Below are 22981 nucleotides of genomic sequence, written 5' to 3' on the forward strand. Positions count from 1 at the left end.
TTAAAATAACTTTCCCCGGGGCAGCCCTGGTGGCCCAGCGGTTTAGCACCTGCCTTCGGCCCAGGGCGTGACCCTGGAGACCTGGGATCGAGTCCCATGTCAGGCTACCTGCGTGGAGCCTGCTTCTCTCTCTGCCTGTGTCTCTGCCTCTCTCTGTGTGTGTCTCTCTTATGAATAGGTAAATAAAATCTTTAAAAAAAATAAAATAACTTTCCCCGCTTGTACCAAACCTCCACAACTAAGGCCCCGTCCCCATTGCTCCTTTGAATTCTAGCAATGACGTGAACACCTAGGATAGTGCCAAGAGTTGACATCTGTGGCGGGAAGGGTAGGGACAAAATTACATTTAAAAAAAATTTTTTTTCAAAAAAACCAACCAATGACAGTAGTGAGGCCACGTGCCCACCAGCCTCACTCGGCTTTCTCCACAAAGCGTCTTCAGCGCTGGAAGAATCACGCGCGCGCATGCGCTGGCGTCCCCGCGCAGCCGCAGAAGCGCCTCTCAGCATTGGAAGCTCGCGCACATGGTCTAGTGCCGGGTCGCAATCCCACCAGCTTTTGCGAACGGAAACGCCCAGCTACCCACGCTCGGAGGTGGGCACTGCCGGTCGCGGGGTAGGAAGCAAAGCCCCGCCCCTCGGCTATCTCCCTAGCAACGTCCCACTCCCCAACCATTGCGCAGGCGCCCGCGGGATAGGTTAAGAGCCGCACGTATTGGAACCTGAGTGCCGCGTGCTCCCTGGTGCGCGCGATAGTTCCGGAACTTCCGGTGTCTTCGAGGTGGAGGCATCGCGTGACGGAACCCGACTTCCGGTAGGAGGATAGCTTTTGAATCTGTGGTGGAGGTAACGGTTTTTGGCCGTTGTCGCTCCAGAAGGCTGGATTCGTCTACTGGTGTTGCGTCCTCTCCGGAGGCCGGTGCGTCAAGCCATGATGCAGGAACAGGTCTGTTAGCGGCACTGCCCCTGCCCTTGAACTTTCTTGTCTCGGTGTGCGCGAAAATCCGTTGAAATACGATTTGGCTTAACGGTTGGGGAGCTCCGGGGCGGCGTGGGGAGCGGGCCGGGTGGGGGCGGGGCGGCGTGGGGGGCGGGGCGGGACCAGACTTGCCTCAAGCGAAGTGAAAGGACTCGCTCGTCGGAAGGCGTGAGTCTCCGGCTTTAATTTCGGTAGCGCTCTGAGGGGTGGTTCAGGGTGGTTTCCGCCGCCTGTCCCGGGAAGCCGGCGCCTAGGAGCTTTGGAGATTTGGCCATTTTTTGAGTACTGTGCTGACTTTCTGGGACAAGTAGATCCTCTCTCGTCCTTTCTTTTCCTCAGCGGAGGCGGGGGGTGGGGTGGGGCGAGAAACTACCCAGACAAACTTTATATAGAATTTTGAGTTGAAAGAATTTAATGAACTGGAACGCCTCGGTGGCTCGGTGGCTCGGTGGCTCGGTGGCTCAGGGGTTCGGCTCAGGGCGTGATCCCGGGGTTCCGGGAGGGAGTCCCGCGTTCGGGCTCCCTGCAGCGAGCCCGCTTCTCCCGCTGCCTGGGTCTCGGCCCGTCACGAATAAATAAATCTTTAAAAAAAGAATTGATGAACTAGAGAGCTGATTCGGTAAAACATGTTTTTGAGATTGAAACGTTGATTTTTGAGGCTTTGTTGGTAACCTCGTTTGATCTGTGACTGTTCATTCTTACTGGTTTATTGTAAATACGTAAACGAGGCGAAAGAAAATAAAGATGTGAGTTGAGCACGATCGTTTGGTAACTTGGTTAAAGATCGCTTCCTCCCTCTACCTGGTCCTCCCCAAATTCGGACTGTTTTAGGGTTTTAAACTACTTAATGTTAACAAATCGTGGTATTATAAGCAGCTTTTCTGCACGGTGTTTTATAAAAACAGGGCATGGGCTCGATTCAGTGCCGGGCGTTGGGATACAGTCTGCGCAGCTTTATCTTATGCCTGGCAACTTTGGGGTCGCTTAAGTTTGATATGGACACAGGAAAGGCTCGTTTTGAGAGTTTGGACAGGATTTTTAGAAAATGATTGTTCCAGTGTATTGACACAGGATTTATTTTTTTAATTGGGTGTTGTAGTTTGCCCTGTTTTTGCTGTGTATATTTTGCAGTGGTTTTCTGGTGAAAAACGCTGTTTTCATCCTTCATATTTTCGATCAATTGATGGCCAGTGAATGCTTTGCAACTTTGGAAGCAGAATATTCAAATGACTTTTGATAAATGCCTTTGAAATGCCTTTAATGTCTAAAAAACGTCTTTTTAAAAACGAGATGGTTTCTTGTTCTTACGTTCATTATCAAGAGTTTAGGTTTTCTATCATAAAATATAAATGAGCTTCATTTTAAGTAAACTCGTTTTGCAGGATTTTGAGTTTAATGAATTATATTAATTAATTTTGCGTAATCCAGGCATGATTGGGGTCTAAGAAAGCTTTGCAGAAACTATCTTATGTAAAGAATGGAAAGGAACTAAAATTGATGCTGTGCCTGCTGTGAACCAGACATGATACTCTGTGCTTAACTATGTCATTTAGTCTTACATATTCCTGTGAAGTAGATATTATTCTAACTTAATGAGTTAAGAAATTGAGGCACAGGGAGGTTAAATACCTGCTTGGAGCAAAATAGCAAATTTTGCAGTTTGAATTTGGATTCAAGTATTTTTTAAAGCCCGGTTCTTTGCATTATGTTCTGGTATTTAAAATTTGTTTACAGGGGCACCTGGGTGGTTGAGTGCCTTTGGCTCAGGTTGTGATCCTGGGGTCCTGGGATTGAGTCCCACATATGGCTCCCTGCAAGGAGCCTGATTCTCCCTCTATATATCTGCCACTCTCTGTGTGTCTCATGAATAAATAAAATCTTTAAAAAGTAATAATAAAATAAAATTTGTTTACAAAAAAATGGTTGAGGGGCATCTGCCTTAGGCTTGCTCAGGTCCTGGGATCAAGCCCCATGTCTGGCTCCCTACTCAGAGGGGAATCTGCTTCTCCCTCTCTTTCTCAAATGAATAAATAAAATCTTGGGAAAAAAAAAGAAATAGTTGTTATAGCTACAGTGTACAGGGGCAGTGTGAATGAAAATTACATTATGACCCTGAATATTTATTGTCCATGTGCTCCATGACAAATAGTTCTATTGGGAGGATGTTATGAATACCCAAATGATGAAATAACGGTAGTGAACAGTGGGTGCCTTTGCTATGCCAGCCATGCTTTTAAGCACTTGACACTGTATTAATTAATGTAATCCTCATAACTTCATGTGAGGTCTGTACTATTATCCCCGTATTACAGATTTAAAAAAAAAAAAAAAGCACAGAGCAGTCAAACAGCCAGTAAGTGGAGGAGCTGGGACCTAAAACCCAGGTATTCTGACCCAAGCCTGAGGTCTTTATGCTATTTGGTGTTTCCCTTTGTGTAACAATTACCTCAAAAGCATTATTGTGTGAGCTTTCTGGTACTTTGGGGAAAGCAGTCCACTTCCAGATGGGATGACTTAGCACCTTTCCTTTGTGGAGATAGAACTTGAGTTGAGCTTTGAAGTTGAATAGGTTCTTCTAGATGAGAACCAGCAGGGTATTGTGGGTAGAGGTCATGAGAGTGAGAGGTTCAAAGAGTGCAAGATTGGTGATTTGTAAATGTGCCACAGAGGTAGAAATGTCTGGATTCTAGTGGTGGACTCAATGAATGTTGCATCTATGTCTAAGTACAGCCAAGTTTTAGTTGCAGTGTCATTAATCCAGTAGGGAATTGTCTGATTTTAAGAGTCTAAAACGGTGGTGGTGTAAGTTGTCTATAAAAGGCCGATAGTAAATATTTTAGGTTTAGAGCAAAGGGACAAGTGGTAAGAGGTGATCTCACTTGAGGGATGTGGAGGCTCCTGACTGTGTGAGGACCTTGTAAGCCATAGTAGGAGTTTGGGTTTTATTTTGTTGTTGTCAGAGAAGGGATTCCAGGTGATTTTAATAATGAATAAGTCAAGCCCATAGACTCTGGAGCCAGACTGCACCACTTACTAGCTATGAGACCTGCATAAATTATTTAAACTCACTTAGCCTCAACTTTCTCTTAAGAAAAATGCTCTAACAATAGAGCATGCCACATAGGGTTATTATCAGGAATATTTAATGAGGTAACACACATCAAGTGCTTAGATCATTGCCCCGCACAGAGTCGGCTGTAAAATCTGTATTTTACAGGTATTAATATATCTGTACCCTGTGGTATTTTCTATAGTGAAACATATTTGATGAAAAATTACATATATAAAATAAAAAAATTGTTGGAAGTACGATGAGATTGTAGGAAATACTATTAGAGTTGGGAAATTTGAGTTCAGTATTCTCATTCCTGAAGAGTTCAAGTAGAGGTACAAGACTACTCTGCAGTGTTCTTTGTCAGATCTGTAAATTGGGGACTGCTTACATAAATGGTGGCCTATCAGCAAGATAGGAAATGAGGACATTGTTAAAGTGACTATAGTATTTCTAAAGGTATTGGTTTGGAAAGACTTCTCCGATCATTGATTACTTTAGTCTGTTTTGAGCTTTGGATCAACTGACTTGCACACTGTGTTCTCTCTTTTGTGTCTTTTACTCACTTCTTTATGGTTGTGAGATTCATCCTCGTGTGTAGCAATAGTTGGTTCATTCTCATTGCTGTGTAGGCTTCCTTTGTATAAAACACAACAGTTTAATTATTATTAGTCTTATAACCAGAATAAAACAACCAGTTTAAAGCTACACCTCCAATTGGAAGGGTTTTTTTTTGGGGGGGGGGCGGTGTTCTTTGTTTTTGTTTTTGTTTGGAAGTAGAGAGAGCATGTAATTGGGAAGGGGCAGAAGGAGAGGGAGAAAGAATCTTTTTTAAAAAAGATTTATTTATCTGAGAGAGAGAAAGAGACAAATAGCATGAGCAGGGGAGGGGCAGAGGGAGATAAACCCAAGAAGACATAGGGCTTGATCCCATGACCCTGAGATGGTGACCTGAGCTGAAACCAAGTCAGATGCTCAACTGACTGAGCCACCGAGGCATCCCTGAATAAAGGTTTATTCTAAATCACTAATGGAAGTATTATTGTTTTGTCATTCTCTAAAATTCAGCCAGTACTCCAATTCACTTTGAGTTGGCATTTGGAGGACATATTCCTATTAAGTTTATTATGGTAATATGTGAAGTAACTTTTTTATGTGTTGCTTTTCAGGAGTAGGTGGTTTACCTGCCCTGGGTGACCAGGCAGTTTCACAGATAAGTCCTCCAGCAAGCTTAGATATAAATAGGCCCAACTCAGAGGAAGTGGAGTGCTGCTGTTGCACAAAAAAGATGTCTAGCGGCTCCAGTGAAGCTGATGTGGTTTGTATTTCAGATTGAAAAATCTGTCTTTGTTCTTTTCATTGTGCTGTGTTTCTTTTCTAAATTTAATTTAATTCAATGAAATGCAGAAATAACAAGTTCATAAGTTTTGATAGTGATCTATAAAGCTTCAACAAACATTCATATATAAGTTTTTTGTGAACAGATACTAGCATTTCTCTCAGGAGTTGAATTGCTAGTTCATAGAGTTAATGTAAATTTATGAAAATCTGCCAATCTTTCAAAATGGTTGTGCTATTGTACAATTCTGTCACATCCTAGTATTTTTTTTGATTCCTGAAGGTGAGTGAAAATATAGATTACTAAACTGTATATAATTCGGCTTAACAGAAAAAGCATTTCTTTACTTAAATAAGGATGTGGGTATTAATGCTACCTAAACACTATTGGCAATTCTCATAACTTCTATCAGCCCCAGTATCTTTTCATCTTTGGAGTTAATGTTACTGAGAATTTCTTTCTGACATAAATATGTGGGAGCAGTTTGAAAAGCATAAGACTATATACAGTATATTTTTATAAGAACTAATCTATAGCCCATTCCATATTATTTTGGTTATGTTTTTTGAAACAAAGACTATATAGCTTCTGTCTTTATTTTAACATTATTCATATAGTTTATAATTCATTCTTAGAATGCTATTATTAAATGAAATATAATATTTCAGGTTATTTATTGTGTATTTATTTATACCCTATCCTATTCCAAAAAAAATATTTTAAGGTGATAGAGATTAATTTATCAGGAAAAATAGGTGCTTAAATGTTTCCTATTTTGTCCACAGAGTGGCACTGTTGGATTATTTAAAAATCAAAAGCTTTGTAACACACACACACACACACACACACACACACACCTTCTTCTCTGTTCATGGTTAGAAATAATTTGCTTTTCTCTCTTTCTCTCTCTCTCTGCTTCTCTCTCTCTCTCTCTCTATCTCACACACACACACACACACACACAGTTCTTTGTTCATGGTTAGAAATAACTTGCTTTTATAGCAGTTCTGGTGTCAGGTTACTAGATTAGTCTTTCTGCCCTGAGGTACTCAAGAGGTTAATAACCTCAATGGAAGATTATATCTTAAGTGTAGTTAAGGTAATGAGAAGACAATTTTTCAAGTACACCTTCTCATGTAGTAGTATTTACAATGGACGAAGGTCCTTTAATATCCCCAATAGGCTTTTGAAGCTTCTTAAAAGTGAAATTGAAGTCCTCAGTTTCTCTTTCAGTTCTGTCTTTCATCTTTCCTTTTAATTTGTTAATACATCTTCCTTAGATAAGAACACGAATACCTGCTTATGATGATGATAATACTGTTCTTTATGCATATGAACCAAACACTGCATATATCAATAATGTAAGTAATGTTAATTGCCATTTGCCAAATATATTAACACTTAACCATTTTAAAGAAAAAAGTTTAAATTCTTCATATACTATAGAGTTCCTCTAAATTCACACAAAAAATATTGGCCTCTACTGAATTTATTTGCTTCCTTTCATTAGACAGTGAGCACTTACCCATTTTACCTCCCTTTTCTTTATGTTGTAGGAAGTTCAGGGCAATTTATACTCCTTTTCAGTACAAAACTCAAAACCTAGGTCCTTCTGATATAATAAATTCCTATTTCCTCTCTTAATCAGCAGTTATCATTTTCATTCTCATATTAATGTGAGGTTTTATTTTATTTTGTCGCTACTTTTTTTAAAGATTTTATTTATTCCTGAGAGACACAGAGAGAGGCAGTGACACAGGCAGAGGGAGAAGCAGGCTCCCCATGGGGAGCCGGATGTGGGACTTGATCCCAGAACTCCAGGATCATGCCCTGAGCCGAAGGCAGCCATTCAACCGCTGAGCCACCCAGGGATCCCTTGTCTCTGCTTTAGGTTAAGACTTCTGAACCCCTTTGAAAAGTTGGTGAAAAATAAAAATTTAAATAAATAAATGTAAAGTGTTTTTTCCTCCTAGGATTCAATTTAGCTCTTACAAAAGTAAAGCATTAACTATTTAACTTTTAAAATATTAGCAGGAAAACGTTATGTCTGAGACCTCCTACAACGAAGAGCAGCAAAAAACAGTGCTGGATGTCCTTACTCACTGTCAGGTACAGAAGTTCTGTCTCTCAAATGTAGATTTCTGAAATACTATGTTAAAATCCCGGTTATCTCATATAAAGTATACAATGAATTGAAATTTTGCTGTATCAAATTCATTATGATTATTCCTTCATTGTGATGATTTTTTAACAATTTCTGGTTAGAATAGCATCTCCAGGTGAAAATCTTGAAATACCAGTATGTACATCTGGTAGCTTTGTTTTAAAAGCCTTTAACTGAAAAAATGTATGTCATGTGCAATATTGAATTAATTTCCCCTACAAAATCTTTAAAGGAAATTGCCTGATATGGATAAAATTTAATATGTGCTGCCTAAATGCATTGCTGAGATATCTCAGTCAAAAAAAAAAATGGCAGCTCACCATTGTTTTTTTTTTTTTTAAGTATACCTTATATCATTATGAGATTTTGTACAAGTTAGCGTGTCAGTAGAGATTGATAAGTATAATTATCAAGGATTTGGTAGCTGCATCTTCTAGAGGTAGTGAAAGTTTGTTTTTTAAAAAATAGATGTTAAGATCCAAAGTTTGTTAATTAAAATGAGCTACCGTGCCTAAGTCCAGAATCTTTTCGTGAGTCTTTATCACTCTTATTGAGAACAGAGGTGGATGGCTTCGAGGGAACACGTCAAGTCTTTGGGGAAGGATGTCCAGAGTGGGGGGGACGGTTCTGATTTCAGGCAGGGCCCTCTCTGGCCTGCCTCCCGTGAGCATCCACTACGCCCCTGGCTGGGACGGCTCTGCCAGGGCCTTCTCTCTGAGCGACTGTGTGAGATGTGGTGGGCTAGAGCGTGGGGGAGGAGAGATGCTGGGGGCCCTAAGTCACAGCTCTGAAACAGATCAGCAGGGAGCCTCCCCGTTTCTTCCAGTGTGTGAGCTCTCTCCTTTCTTCAGCCCCTGTCCTCAGCGGGATAGACCTGTTGCTGCACACTTCCAGCTTTTCTTTTTCTGTCCTTGCCCAGAGTTCTCTTTAGGGAGACCCCAGCCCTATACAGGCTGGGAAACAGAGGGGGCCCTGCTGGGACCCGTCCACTGCCCTGTGGCCTGTCCACAGGGCTCAAGGCAGCTCCCTCTCTGTCCCCCTCAAGCTCCAGACAGCCCAGCCATCGCTGCTTATTTCAGGAGAGGGGGGGAGTGAGGCTCAAATCCCTCCATGTCCTGATTCCTGGCCCTACAGCCAGCCACTGGGCTGGGATCTGGCCTTCGGGCCTCTCCCTCTCTAAGGCTAAGTTAGCTGGCACTGCTCTGCCTCTGAGCCTCTTCCATGGGCTGGGACACCTCCGTTTGTGAGTGGCCCGCTCCTGCACCTTCTGCCTCTGGCTCCATTGCTCTGCCTACCCTCCACAGCTTAAGGCCGCCTCCTCTTTGGGCCTCCCATCTCTCTTCCTGTCGTGCATTCTCTCTCCTTCCCTTAAAAATCCAGCTCTTTGAACATCATTTATGTGCACTGGCTAAACATCTGACTTCCGGTGTTCTCTCTGTTTGGGTAATTTTGAATCTACTGTCCTTCTGCCTTCTCTGCCCTTCCCTGCGTCTTTACCTAGTGAACACCATCTTGTCTTTTAATCCTCAGTGTAGACGTCTCCATTGAAAAGCCTGCCACCACTGCCAGCCTGGCTTAGGTCTTGCTCTTCTACGCACACTTAGCCTCCCATTCCTACCTGTGTCAGAGCCATCAGAGGCATAAGAATAGTAGGAATATTACTGGATGATTGAGCATTACTGGACCAGGGGTTGTGTAGTACTCTTGTCATGACGTTAATATTAATAACCATACCACTGCACCTCACGTTGTCCTCAAGGGAACTGGGGGAGAGATTTCTCATCTCGATTCTCTACATGAGGAAATTGAAGCACAGAGAAGTTAAGGAACGTGCCCAAGGTCACACAGCTGAGAAGCAGCAGAACTCTGGTCTTTGCACCCCTGTGTTCCCCGAGAGCCTGCACTGTTCACCTCAGTGCTGTTGGCTGGAGGGTCTCGCTTGATCATGCATCAGAACCACCTGGAGGGCAGACAGCTGCGCCCACTCAGAGTTCCCCAATTCAGTAAGTGGAGGGCAGGAGCTCATGTGTTTCCGACAAGCCAGTGGGTGACTCGTGCTACTGGTCTGAGACCACACTCTGAAAACCATGGCTCCGGGCTGCCCATCACTTTATTGAAATCTCTCCCCAGCTAACACGGGGAGCTCCTTAGGGCAGGAACTGTTGGTTGTCTTGTTTCCTTTTTTTCCTTTTCTGTCCATAGTCCCGGCACCTAGCAAAGCCATTCTGATAGGAAGTAGGCCCTCGGTACATGTTTATTTATTTGAGTGAATGAATGAGGAAATGGTTCTGGTCTCCTGTGTAAGTGTATTTTTTTCTGAGTATTTTGAAATTTCTGAGTATTTGAAGAATTCTTGGGTTTTATTAGTCACATACCTGGTTGGCCGCGAGGGGACATGTCCTGGAAGGTTTTGTAAGGTTGTTGATTGCCAGATTTCAAAATACTTTGAAGTCAAAAGTCACATCTGTTATATTTGGCTCACTGTTCTTTGCAGAGTGGAATGCTCATTGCCTGTGAATTCACACCGTGATTAGATGGAAAGAGGTTCTTTGGCCTTTTAGCAGATTTGAAGATTTCTTTCCTAAAATAGCTCTTTTGTTGATCTAAAAGGTCTCCATCATAAATGTGGTAGCTTTAAGAATGATGGGATGTTTACTTTCTGGTTTAGAGCTTCATTAAATGGCTGTATGGCATGGAGTAGTTGAGTAGGAGGCTGGGGCTCCTATCTCAGCTGGCTCGGCTTGGCATCACCAAAACCAGAGATCTGGTTCTGACAGCTTGAGAACTTTTCTTTGTTTCTGGCAGTCAAAATTGGGCTGCTTTGTTGTGTTACTTTTGAAATAGAAACTATTAATAGCTTGTATTATAATAGGTCATCTATGATGCTATTCAAAACCTGGATAAGAAATTTGATGTCATTCATGGAAAAGTTTCAAAAATCCACCGTTTTCGTGCAAAAGCATTGTGGCAAAATCGCGTGAGTGTTATAAAAATATTTTCACAACTGTAGTAGACCCCTCATTTCTAAAGATGCCAATGAGTTAGAAATGAGAAGGAACTATTAACTAAGTGATTAGCAACGCCAGTTGATTCTTGCTGTAGCAGCAGATGGGAGACTAAAACTTGTTGGGAAAATGCTAAAGTTTAAGTTTGAGAAATGTATGACAATATTTTTATGTTTAAAACCACAATATATAAAATTCAGTTAAAGTGTATGGTTGAGGAAGAACAAAAAAATCATATAATCAAAGTAGAGCATTAATATTTAGTAATATAAAACAGTGTTACATGAAAAATAAATTTACATTTACTACTTCCTTTTTTACTCACTGACAGTTGGTTTATGCTGGGTTTGTGTCATTTCAGAAGCCACTTGGATATGCCTACAAAAATTATAGTTACCTGCTTTCCAGAAAGATCAAATTCCAGAAAATGAGAAAAAAGGAGCCTCCTTCTTCATTCTCTTACCCTGAAAGTTATAGCCCAACTATGCCAGTAGAAAGGCCCACAAGTGGTTCCCCACCCAATATTATAGGATCACCTTACCGTTCAGAGGTGGGGTCCCCAGAACAGGATCGAGAGTCATTCCTCCAGGAGCAGGAGCCAAACCTGAGCCAGAGTCCGCCACCTACCACCATCTATTCTTCACATTCATTTCAGCCATATTTCTCATCTAAAGAGCCAGTGCAGGGCTCCTCTTCCATGCCCTGCTATCATAGCCCTGGGGCCCATAGCAGCAGCATGTTCTCACCTACTCGTGCTTCCACAGCAACACCTGGTGCCATGATGGCACAAGGTGAACCCAGTCTGATACATAACCCTGAGATGATGGCTTATCCAACTTTAATGGAAAACCAGAGCCTCAACCATGCTGCCTCATCTCATTGTATCCCACCCAACTTTGGTGAGTGTGAAATGACAGATATTACAGGTAGCACTATTTAACCTATAATCTTCAACATCCTTGATGCAAGGTCATTTCTCCCTACATAACATCTCTTCTTTCAGGATAATGGTCAGGTCAAGTTTGATTTGTCTTTTTCTCCCCATTGAAGCTACAAGTTCACCAATTCGAGCTAACCCAGGTTTCCTGAAACGAGGCTTCCCTGATGACCCTTCAACCTGGTCCGTAGATGAAGTGATCGAGTTTCTGAAACAGAGAGATCCTCAGACACTCAACCCCATCGCTGATCTTTTCAGGCAACATGTAATGTATATTTTGATCTGGTTTTCCTGCCATAATGCGCTTTTCTTTCTTTCTTTTTTTTTTTTAAGTAATCTCTATACCCAAAGTAGCCCTTGAACTCAACCATCCCAGATTAAGAGTCGCATAGTGTAGGACTGAGCCAGCCAAGTGCCCCTGCCATAATGCTTTTGAATGACCTCTATGCAGGCCCTTTAGTTGGGTACTGGTTAGTTGTACACATGGTGTGGGGGGAGCCCTATCAACTGATTTTCCATATGTGAGAAAGGTCACTTTGCCCAAAGTTAGATCCTTAGCCAATAGAGGCTGGATTTAAATAGGAACAACCTGACAAGGTGTCTTCCTTGATATGATGCCCAATGAATCCAGCAACTGATTATTTGGCTCGGTTCTGTCAACCTTATATGGTTATTGACTATTTAGGATGCTGATCCCCTCATGCCATTTGCAAAGTAACATCATGGGCTAATTTTTTTTTAAGTTCTAATTTTCATTGTACTTAGTAGAAAAAGTGCAGAAGGTGCCTGACAAAGGCAGTACTATAAGGGGTTTTTCAGGTCTTTTCAGACAGTACAGTTTTATTGTTAAACCAGAACTTGTGAAAACCAAGTAATATGTTTCAACATCAGTCAGTTAGTAAAGAATTTGAGGAGGGTGCCTTTTGACTATCAAGTCATAGTTTTACAGTGTTTTCTAATAAAATTAGTGGCCATATATTTGATATACCCTTTTCAATATGGCAAGAAAATAATTAGTTTTTAGCATCTAACTGGCTTCAGGCAACTAATTTATTAGCTTTCAACATCAAGGCAACATATAGCACATGTACAGTTTGTATGGATGCTGACATCCTCAGATTCCAAACTGTTCTAAGAAAGTTAGTAGGCATCTGAAACTCATTTCTATCATTCATAGTTTTTAGTCTGTCATAGATATGCAGTATTTTATTCCACACAGTATTTAAAGTTTGGCAGTTTGATGCCTAGGACATTTTTAAGATTTTAGGTTAGGAGCACCTGGATGGCTCAGTTGGTAAAGCGTCCGCCTTTGTTTCAGGTCATGATCCCAGGGTCCTGGGAGTCCTGGGAACAAGTCCCAAGTCAGGCCCCCCTTCTCACTCTCCGTGTCCTTCTGCCCCCTCCCACTTCGTGCATGCATGCATGCGCATGCTGTCTCTCTGGTTCTCTCAAATATTTTTTTTAAAAAGGTTAAGTTTTCTTAAAATTCGAAGTATATTTATAAATGATCGAACCATGCTTCACTGTGCAAACTATATTTTTTAGTTTTCAGCAAGCAGGTGTATACTCAGAATGTTCTTGTATATGAAGAAATGACCATTCTGATAAAATGTGATCACATTAACTAATTAATTGTCATTTCCTTCTGTCTGTAGGACATTGATGGGAAGGCTCTGCTATTGCTCAAGAGTGACATGATGATAAAGTACATGGGGCTGAAGCTAGGGACAGCCGTGAAGTTGTGCCACTACATTGATATGCTTAAAGAAGAAAAATTCTTTAACAATTAAAAACATGTTTGTGTAAGTTTAGCTTGGATTTCATTCAGGGAGACAAGTGCCATCTTGGTGTAAAATCATTTTTTTGCCCTTAGAAGTTTTTGCTGTGTAGAAGGTTCCTCTAAAAATATGTTCTATCCAGAATTGCAGATCTATATTACAGTCTGGTCTACTATTATAGAAGCCATTTAACATGTTACTATTGGCATATTCAGACTGGGAGTTTGTTCTTCATATCATTTTATTATTTTCATTTTATAGTTTACGAATGTACTTCATACAGGAAACAGAAACACCTCTAATTTTTGTTCATCTTTATCTATAGAACCAAAAATAGCTGAATCCCAAAGAGAAAATACTAGAGATTGACAAGTTCTCTAATAAAATCCATGGGTTTTTCTTACAAGAAAACTTAAAGATGCAACTATAGATAGATAGCATCTTTCTAAATGTTTGTTACTGTAAGGTTCCGTTCATGAGCTACCAGTTTCCCAAAAGGGAAAGCCATAGAAATTAATTTCTTGTTATTATTTCTATATATGTTATATTCCTACTTAAGATTAAAAGCAACCTTATAAACCTTTCATGAAGTATTCTTACCAGTTTTTAGATAAACTGTCAGATAGAATGGTTATTTTATGCAAGTGGTACTTATTTTAAAACTTAGATATTTTGCCTAAGCTTGGACATTTCACTAGGCATTCATTGCTCACATCTCTCTGTAAAGATGCCTGTGTCCAAATACTTAAAAGATATATATTTTATTGTGTTCAAAAGGATACTGTTCCATATTTATATTTTGTTCTATAGATGAAGTATACACATAAGTAAATCTTTTCATTTAGAATTTAAAAATAGCACTTTGTACTTCCACAGAGGTAAAGATAATCTATTTTTAGTGAGATGTTTTTATTCTGTTTACAATACTCACATCATTTGCCATCACTAGTACCTCTTAGCTGACTCTTCAGGGTTTCCATACATGGAAGTTCTCTGTTTTGTGCAATGTTCCTAATTCATTTGCTTTCTGAGCCATTTGTCCTACTAAACTTTAGAAAATACATTAGTTCTGATATGTCATTTTAGACTTTATTTTAAAAACTAGAACTTTTAAGAGAAACATGTTCATTGTTACTGTTTTATTATTTATTATCTTATATAACATTTGATGTAGTATTTATAAGCTATAAGAATCGGTGCTAAGTGTATTAGCCATTTGTTACAAATGCCAATAAAATGTTCACCAGGGGCAAAAATGTACATTTTCCTTTTTGAAAACCAAATGTACATTATAAACAAAACCAATTATTTACTGGGCACGTGATTTAAAAGGTGCTTTTTTTTATGTTCATTTATGTTATTTCTTTTTAAGACAAGATTCTATTTTAAACTTGATCTTCTCTCAAATTGTTTGTGTGAAGATGCTGTGCCCAGTTGAACAGTCCTCAGGTGTTTGTATGAATACTGTGTTTTACAATTTTCAGATTTTAAAATATAATAAAGTTTTAAAACCACAATAATGAATGTCACAGTCTCCACTTTGACTTTTTTTGCTTTCACTGCATGACATTAATGTACGAATTTATTAGAGTTGATAAAGAAACGCTTTACTAAGTGTGTGGTTTTGTGTCCAAATACTTGCCCTCATTCTACAGTTAGGCTGATCCCTAGCAGCAAGGGCTGATCTCTTGTAGGGCCCTAAACTAGACCCCAGGGGAGCAGTACAGGGTTCCATCAGTGAGTTTTGTGCTCAAAACTTGTGGCTCGAAGTGGTACTGATGATGCAAGTGTGCTAGAAAATGACAATGGCCCCCACAGATCCTGTCACCACCACTCCCCGGGGGGTGGGGGGGGCGTGTCTACATCTGGCTGGCAGGACCTGGCTGCCCTTTTACTCCTGGGGGCCAGGAGCCATACTGCCTTTCTGCTTTCAGCTCTCCCAGCTTACAGGGTGGAAAAGCCTTAGAGGCTCAGGCTTTTGAGGTTGAATCGCCTTCAGTGTGACCCCTTGCCCCCTCCCCTACGCCCTGTCTCAGAAGCCGTAGATGCCTCCCGCTGCCATAGCATGGCTGCTGGGTCACTGGAGACGACAGGGCCCTCGCTGAGGCTCCAGGGCTGATGCTCTAGTGGCTGGGACGAGGATGTCACTGCCGTCTGGGACCCGGGTGATTGAGAACCCCTCGAGCTTTACTGTCTGCTTTGTAAAATTTTAGTCCAGAGATACCGTTGCCACGTTAGGCTCTTGTGAACTCTCCAGGCTTTAAAAGTAATCTTTCCTCTGGTTTTGCCTCAGTCCATCCTTCCAGCCCCGGCTGGCGGCATTCTGCAAGCTGACCTGTGCAGCCCCATGGGCGCACGCGGCACTCGCTCTCGTCTCTGCGTGGTTTTTTTATTTTTATTTTTATTTATTTACGATAGAGAGAGAGATGCAGAGACACAGGCAGAGGGAGAAGCAGGCTCCATGCACCGGGAGCCCGACATGGGATTCGATCCTGGGTCTCCAGGATCGCGCCCTGGGCCAAAGGCAGGCGCTAGACCGCTGCGCCACCCAGGGATCCCTCTGCGTGGTTTCTAATCGTCCTGGAGTCTGCGGTCCAGAGTAGGACTTCCCAGACTTTTAAACGCGGGCCCCTCTGGAAGCATGAAAAAGCCAAGGCCTTCTGTAATCTGATTAGAAATTAAGAACTAAACGTCAGGAGTAGGAGCAACGCCGTGGGGAGGCAGAGCCCTGGTTTTGTAGCTACCTAAGGGAGCGCGCACACCTGGCTGAATCAGCGCAGCACGGTTGAAATCCTGGGGCTGCCTGTACAGGGAGGTGCCGGGACTTGCTGGTGTTTGGAAGGCCCCCGAGGCTGATCCGGGGGACGAGGGCGGGCTCCAGGCACGAAGGATGTGCGGCCCGCGCCGGCGAGCAGACGCAGAGGGCGCTCCTTCCTCCACCTCGCCACGCGCCCTCCTTTGTCCTCCCCGCGGCGAGCACGTGCTCAGCTCGAGCTGCCCTGCCTTCTCCCGGCGACGCTGGAGGTAAGTGGGCGTTCGGGACCCCGCTCTGGCGCCCGGGGCACTCGCTGCCCGGGGGGGGGGGGGGGTGCGTGTCCCTAAGGCGTACGCCACCTATCTGCTCCCCTCGAGTTGCTTGGAACGGAGCGGAGACGCCCCGGGGGTTCCTGGAGAGGAGAGCCGCGGGGGGGGGCGCACGGTAGAGCAGAGGAGCAGTTCCCGGCGACGCGAGAGGGTCCTGGCCCCTCAGGACTCGCCTGCCGCGGCACCAGGCAGAGCAGGAGCGCTCTCTCGGACCTGCCCCACGCCCACGGCCGAGCAGCAGGTCTTGCCGTGAGCGTGCATCCTAGCTCGGGCGCCGCCGGCACTGCGCAGGGGCCAGCACGGTTCGGCTCAGCTAACGTTTCCCTGCATCCGCCCAAGAAAACAAGGAGGAAGCTGCAAGGATCAGGATCGTAGAGTAACGCAGTCTTGTTGTTGTTGTTGTTGTTTTAAGACTTATTTATTCATGAGACACAGAGAGGGGCAGAGACAAAGGCAGAGGGAGAAGCAGGCTCCCCGCGGGGAGCCCGATGCGGGACTCCATCCGGGATCCCAGGATCACGCCCTGAAGGCAGCCGCCCAACCGCTGAGCCACCCAGGTGCCCCCAGCAATGGTATTTTTGAAGTGTAATTTAGAAAGTGGAGGTGGGAGAAAGCAGCCCCAGAAGGTACTAACCCGTTGACAGGCTCCCGGGGTGGAGAGTGAAGGAGGGCAGCACCCTCCTGTCTGTGTGGGCCCACAGCACTAGAAGGCTCCAAAGAGTTGGGCAACTTGAGAAATGCACAGAATGGGGCAGAGGTCAAGGAGGCAGGAGGTACACAAGGTGATCTCTGCCTGGCAGAGCGGAGGAGGAGCCACCGCCAGAGGAAGTGTCGCTTTAGCCAGCACCAGGACAGCCGCGAGGGTGGAGGGGGTGGGGGGCGGGGGTACAGGAAGGGTGCAGGGGGCTGCAGAGGGTGCAGGGAGGGCGCAGGGGATGCCCTTCCAGGCCAGGGACGCCGCTGACCAGGGCTGAGCTGCTATACACACACCCGTGTCTCTTCTAGGAGATTTGGGGTTCATTTGAAGACCTCACAAATACATCTGGCGAGCATTTAATCAAAAGCTTGTAACTTTGGCCTCACGGTAAATCAGGGGCTCCCCCGTCATTTGCCAAACACTGCATCCTTAGCCCACTCCTTCCAAAGAATCACCCTCGCCGTCTATTAAATCCCTAAGGATAAATGCTCAGAAAACATAGAAACATGCAGCTCGCCTAAGGAAGGGACCAGCAGGAACGCAAACAGGATGCATGTTATTCCTCCCCTTTTATCAAAGTAGCAGAGATGAAAAACAGTATTAATTATTCATGCTGATGAGAAGTAAATTTGGTACAAACACATCCAAAGGGCGGTCCAAAGGTATCTGTAGGAAGCCTGACTGGGTCGACAATCAGGGGATTTTCAAAATCAAGTGGAGGAGACGTATTCATGTGGAAAGGCTTTCATGATATGTCGATCCAAGTGGGTCACAGAAGCGAGTGTGTCGCATGACTTCCCTGGCGGGTTCTATTGTGTGGTTTTTTTCTTTTTTTTTTTTTTTAAGATTCATGTATTTATTCAGAGAGAGCGAGAGAGAGGCAGAGACACAGGCAGAGGGAGAAGCAGGCTCCACGCAGGGAACCCGACGCGGGACTCGATCCCGGATCCCCAGGATCACACCTCGGGCTTCAGGCGGTGCCAAACCACTGCACCACCGGGGCTGCCCTGTGTGTTTCTACATAATGTGCTTCCGTGTCCAGAAGACACTTTGCAAGACGTATACAAACATGTTTACAGTGGGCGTCTCCGGGTAGGTGGGATTCTGGGTCTGTTTCATTTCGTTTTGCTGATCTTTACTCTCTGATCTGGCTGCAATGTATTGCTGTCATAATGATTGTTTAATTAGGAAAACCCAGGCCATATCATGTACAAATCACTGCGGAAGATAAAAGGAAATAACACATTGCCGTTTCGTGGGAGGCAGAAACAGCAAAACCATATGGAAAAAGCATAACAGATGTCAGAAGGCCTCCTTAATTTAATGACACGTATCAACAGATCAAACCTCCGTATTAAATAATCCAAGGATGGATTCTAAAAACAATGAGATGCTTTCACCCACCTTGTCATTCGCTTTAAACACTAAAGATAAAGGGCTGGACAGAAAGTGATCTGCAGATGAACCGAAGGGAGGCCGCAGTGATAATACGGGTCCGGCAACGTGGAACATCCGGGAAGAGGCAGTCGGCTCCTCGGGAGCCCCTGCACCAGCGAGGCCTGAGGTCAGGGACAGCGGCTCGGGAACTGGCGGAGGTGGCCGGGGACGCAGAGTCCGAAAGTCGCGAGCAACACCAGGGAGGCCACGCGGATAACTTACTAGAAAAAGAGGACTTTGGGCCTGCCTTTGGCCCAGGGCGCGATCCTGGAGACCCGGGATCGAGTCCCACATCGGGCTCCCGGTGCATGGAGCCTGCTTCTCCCTCTGCCTGTGTCTCTGCCTCTCTCTCTCTCTGTGACTATCATAAATAAAAAAAAAAAAAAAAAAAGAAAAAAGAAAAAGAGGACTTTGCTGTATCTTTCAGCCTTTGACGTAAGGAAGCCAAGTTAAAGGGCAGGTATTGATACAGCGCGAGACATCCGATTGTACTGGCGGCCGTGGGACTGCAGAAGAGGATTCGGTGCGTTCAGGGAGGTGTGGACCGGTCACGACCTGGAGTCCCCACTGAGGTCGGAGCGCCGGGGGCAGCACAGGAAGCGCGGTCAGCACGGCCGCGGGCTGGCGCCCCAAACCACAAGCGGCGGGAGGCTTCCGAGACCCGGAGGAGGAAAACGACAGTCGTCCCATCTCTCTGGCCACCGCTTCCTCCCGAACATGTTCCGAGCGCGAGGCCTGCCTGGTCGTCTCCCCCATCCGCGGGCTTCGGCTCCCCGAGCTCAGCCGGGCTCAGGAAGCAGGTGCGCCCCGCGCATCATCGGGTCAAGGGCAGCCTGCGGCTCTGTGCCTGCGCCGGTGTCGCCGCCTCGCGTCACGCCTTCCCGCGGCCATGCGACAGCTCGGGTCACCGCTGGGGAAGGGGCAGCCGGGGCGAGGAGACCTTCCGAGTCACGGCCACGTTCGCGGGGACCCCGCGTCCGCCGGCCCAGGAGCCCCGTCACCGGGCGGCTGCCCCTGCGGTCCTCGCTTGTGGGTGAGCCCTGGTCACGGACGCCGCTGCGTAGGGACAGCTTCTCCGCCGCCCCGACGGCCCTGCCGGGAAGGGGCCCCGCCCCCCGCGAGGCCCGGCCCCTCTAGGCCGCGGGGCGCCCGCTCCCTCCAGGAACCCCCCCACGGGGCGCTCACCCCCTCCAGTCACCCCCCCCGCGCGGCCCGCCCCCTCCAGACCCCTCCCCCCGGGCGGCCTGCCCCCTCCAGACCCCTCCGCCCCGGGCGGCCCGCCCCCTCCAGACCCCTCCCCCCCGGGCGGCCCGCCCCCTCCAGACCCCTCCCCCCCGGGCGGCCCGCCCCCTCCAGACCCCTCCCCCCCGGGCGGCCTGCCCCCTCCAGCCCGCTCCCCCGCCTCGGGGCTCCCGCTGGCTGCCTGCGGCCGCCAGCCCGCCAGAACCTTCCCCGGAGGCTCCATTAGTCTTGCGTTCCCAGCGTCCCCCACACGCTCTGCCACCGAAGACGTACCCAAAAGTCCGTTGAATAAACAAGGAAACAAAAACAAAATTTCTTTTTAAACACATGGCCACGTCCAAGTACATCTCCCCGTTTTAAAATCAACCCATTTTTATTGATGTTTGTGCCTCAGTAATCTGCGCGCGGCCCCCCCACCGCCGCCGCGGCGCATCTCACACGTGTTTGCACAGGAATGAGACAGGAGGGATCCTGGGGATTCTCGTGGCAAAGGCGACAGGCCCGAGCAACACCCACAACACAACACCCCTGGGCCCGCGGAATGCGCACGGAGTGGCCTGACACAACACCCGAGGGCTTTTCAGAAACGGCCTGGAGTCTTGGGCGCACACGCGTGCACGTGTGTGTAACCGGGATTCCAGGAGCTATGACCTGTAAACACTGCAGTTCGGCCTACGTCCTACAGACGATCTAGAGCTTGTATTTCCCAACCATCTGCTGGCTGATGCCAATTTTTCTGAGCCAGGCTAATATTTTTGTCTACAATTCAGAGGCCACTTTTTTCACCCTTTGGAAGTGGGATTTTTTGTTTGTTTGTTTGTTTTAAGATTTTTATTTATTTATTCATGAGAGACACACAGAGATAGAGAGGCAGAGACACAGGCAGAGAGAGAAACAGGCTCCATGCAGGGAGCCCGATGTGGGACTCGATCCTGGGACGCCAGGATCACGCCCTGGGCAGAAGGCAGGTGCTCAACCGCTGAGCCACCCAGGGAACGCCTGGAAATGCGATTTAAAAATAAAAATAGAGAAGCTCAAAGCCGTGTTGGTCTTGGTAATCTATAAAACGTCAGTCTCCATTGGCTCTGGCAAATGTTCCCTTTTCTTTCTTTCTTTTTCTTTTTTTTTTTTTTTTGTTCCCTTCTTTTTAAAAAGCTCTGTGACTGGGAATCCCTGGGTGGTGCGGCAGTTTAGCACCTGCCTTCAGCTCAGGGCGTGATCCTGGGGTCACGGGATCGAATCCCACGTCAGGCTCCCTGTAGAGAGCCTGCTTCTCCCTCTGCCTGTGTCTCTGCCTCTCTCTCTCTCTCTCTCTGTCTCTCATGAATAAATAAATAAAACCTTTAAAAAGGACCTCTGTGATAGTACATTTCAAGCCCCTGCAGAAACAGAAGAGTGTAAAGAACCCCTATCCCATCCCCCAGCCTCAATAATTATGAACCCATGACCAGTCTTGTTGCAGCCAAACATCCACCCGCACCCCCATTTCCACGTTGTTTTTTTTTAATTTATTTATTTTATGATAGACATACAGAGAGAGGCAGAGACACAGGAGGAGGAAGAAGCAGGCTCCATGCCGGGACCCCAGTGCGGGACTCGATCCCAGGACTCCAGGATCGCGCCCTGGGCCAAAGGCAGGTGCCAAACCGCTGCTCCACCCAGGGATCCCTTCCACGTTGTTTTGAAGCAGATAGGACTTATCATTTAACCTAAAGAGGTCACTAAACCTCTAAACCTAAACCTAAAGCCACTAAACCTAAAACTAAACCATTAAAAAGATAAACATTTAAAAAAGTAACCATACTACTGCCACACTTTAAGAATGCATTTCTAGGACTGTTCTCTAATGACAGGAACCAGGTTTCTTCGGAGAAATGTCTGTTTCTAGGACCAGCGCAGGGAACATTCCAGATGAGTCTGGAGCATCTTGTAGCGCCAGAAGGAAGTGCTCCAAAAAGCACAAGGATGGGGCCTTACAGCGGGACACGGGAGCCAACTGAAAGAGCTCCGGGAGCCTCAGTCTGGAACCATTTGAGCAAAAAGCAAAGCAGAATTGGATTAGAACCCAAAGCGCAAAAGAAACACCCTTGAGTGCATGGTTTACTGCTGTAAACAAGCGACGGAAGAAAAGAGCAGATGGGGGAGAATGGATCTGTGCGGAAGGACCCCCAATAATGTAGAGTCTCACTGGGGGAGGGTGGAGCACTGCTCCCCGCGCCTTAAGTGCGGGCGTGAGGAGAGATCTCCTTCCAAAGAGGACAATGCGGAAGGAGGGGAACCTAAGTCTACAGTGGAGAGATGCAACGGAGGGGACCTCAGCCGGGTGATCAAGGTCAACGTCACCAGCCAGCACGTACCCCCCGAGACGATGTCGTGAGAACGGCACGTCACCTCCGTGGTGTTCCTCCCTAGAACCCATCACCCCATTCTCAACATGAGGAAAATCACCAGACAAATCCCAACTGGGGAACATTCTTCCAAACACCTGACGGGTACTCTTCAAAACTGCCAAGGTCCTCAAAAACAAGCAAAGTCTGAGAAACCGTCACAGCCCAGAGGAGCCCAAGGAGGCATGCTGACTAAACATGATGTGGGACCCTGGACGGGATCCTGGAACAGAAATGGGCAAAAACTGAGGAAATCTGAACACAGCGTGGGCTTTGGTTCATAATAATATATCAGTGTGACTCGTTGTGGCAAATGTACCTAAGATACTAACAGCGGGGAAAATGGGTGTGGGTACTCTCTCTACTATCTCAGTACCTCTCAAGTAGATCTAAAACTATTCTAAAAATTTTAAATTACTTGAAAATGAACATTTCTTCCATATCTTTAAGCAGGCATGTAGTATTCAAATCTCTTTTTTTTTTCCTTTTCTTCCTTAGTAGGCTCCCAACCCAGTGTGAGCCCAGTGCAGGGCTTGAACTCACAACCCTGAGATCAAGACGTGAGCTGAGTTTAAGAGCCGGACTCTTAACCCACTGAGCCGCCCAGGTGCCCCGGCAGTACACAAATTGCCGAATATCCCAAGGACATCTTTTGTTTTTACAGGTTGATATTCCGCCTCTTTTAATTCTCCATTATAGTGCTGTCCAGTAGGGACAGATCTAATTCGAGCCATCTATGTAATTTAAATTTCCCAATGGGTACACTGGACAGTAAAACTAAACAGGTAATGTCAATTTTAACAATACCATCGTGTAATCCAACGTATCCGAACTGCCATCATTCCAACATGTAGAAGTATTGGAGAGACAGTGTGCACTGT

At 45.6% G+C, this 22981-nt stretch overlaps 1 protein-coding gene across 6 annotated transcripts; it reads left to right on the forward strand.

Annotated features, from left to right (window-relative positions):
- The first annotated feature begins 525 nt into the window (after nucleotides 1-525).
- Nucleotides 526-14767, forward strand: SCML1 (Scm polycomb group protein like 1). 6 transcript variants are annotated; one of them, XM_041741780.1, is made up of 7 exons: nucleotides 526-945; nucleotides 5200-5348; nucleotides 7401-7478; nucleotides 10406-10510; nucleotides 10900-11437; nucleotides 11589-11740; nucleotides 13131-14767. In XM_041741780.1, the coding sequence occupies exons 2-7, from the start codon at nucleotides 5319-5321 to the stop codon at nucleotides 13263-13265; spliced, it is 1038 nt and encodes a 345-aa protein (XP_041597714.1). In that variant the 5' UTR covers nucleotides 526-945; nucleotides 5200-5318; the 3' UTR covers nucleotides 13266-14767. The 6 variants fall into 6 exon arrangements, with proteins under 6 accessions (XP_041597714.1, XP_041597717.1, XP_041597718.1 ...); XM_041741782.1 differs by lacking the exon at nucleotides 526-945 and adding an exon at nucleotides 1136-1146; XM_041741783.1 differs by lacking the exon at nucleotides 5200-5348.
- The last annotated feature ends 8214 nt before the right edge of the window (nucleotides 14768-22981 follow it).

This window comes from Vulpes lagopus, chromosome X, assembly GCF_018345385.1.
Source record: "Vulpes lagopus strain Blue_001 chromosome X, ASM1834538v1, whole genome shotgun sequence".
Lineage (NCBI taxonomy): Eukaryota > Metazoa > Chordata > Mammalia > Carnivora > Canidae > Vulpes > Vulpes lagopus.

Bases quoted from the DNA above. Each gene is read 5' to 3' on its own strand.
- SCML1 (XM_041741778.1), top strand. From the start codon at position 5,184: ATGTGTTGCTTTTCAGGAGTAGGTGGTTTACCTGCCCTGGGTGACCAG. The intron at 5,349-7,400 runs GTTTGTATTTCA...TTAAAATATTAG, and splicing joins GCTCCAGTGAAGCTGATGTG to CAGGAAAACGTTATGTCTGA. The intron at 7,479-10,405 runs GTACAGAAGTTC...GTATTATAATAG, and splicing joins ATGTCCTTACTCACTGTCAG to GTCATCTATGATGCTATTCA.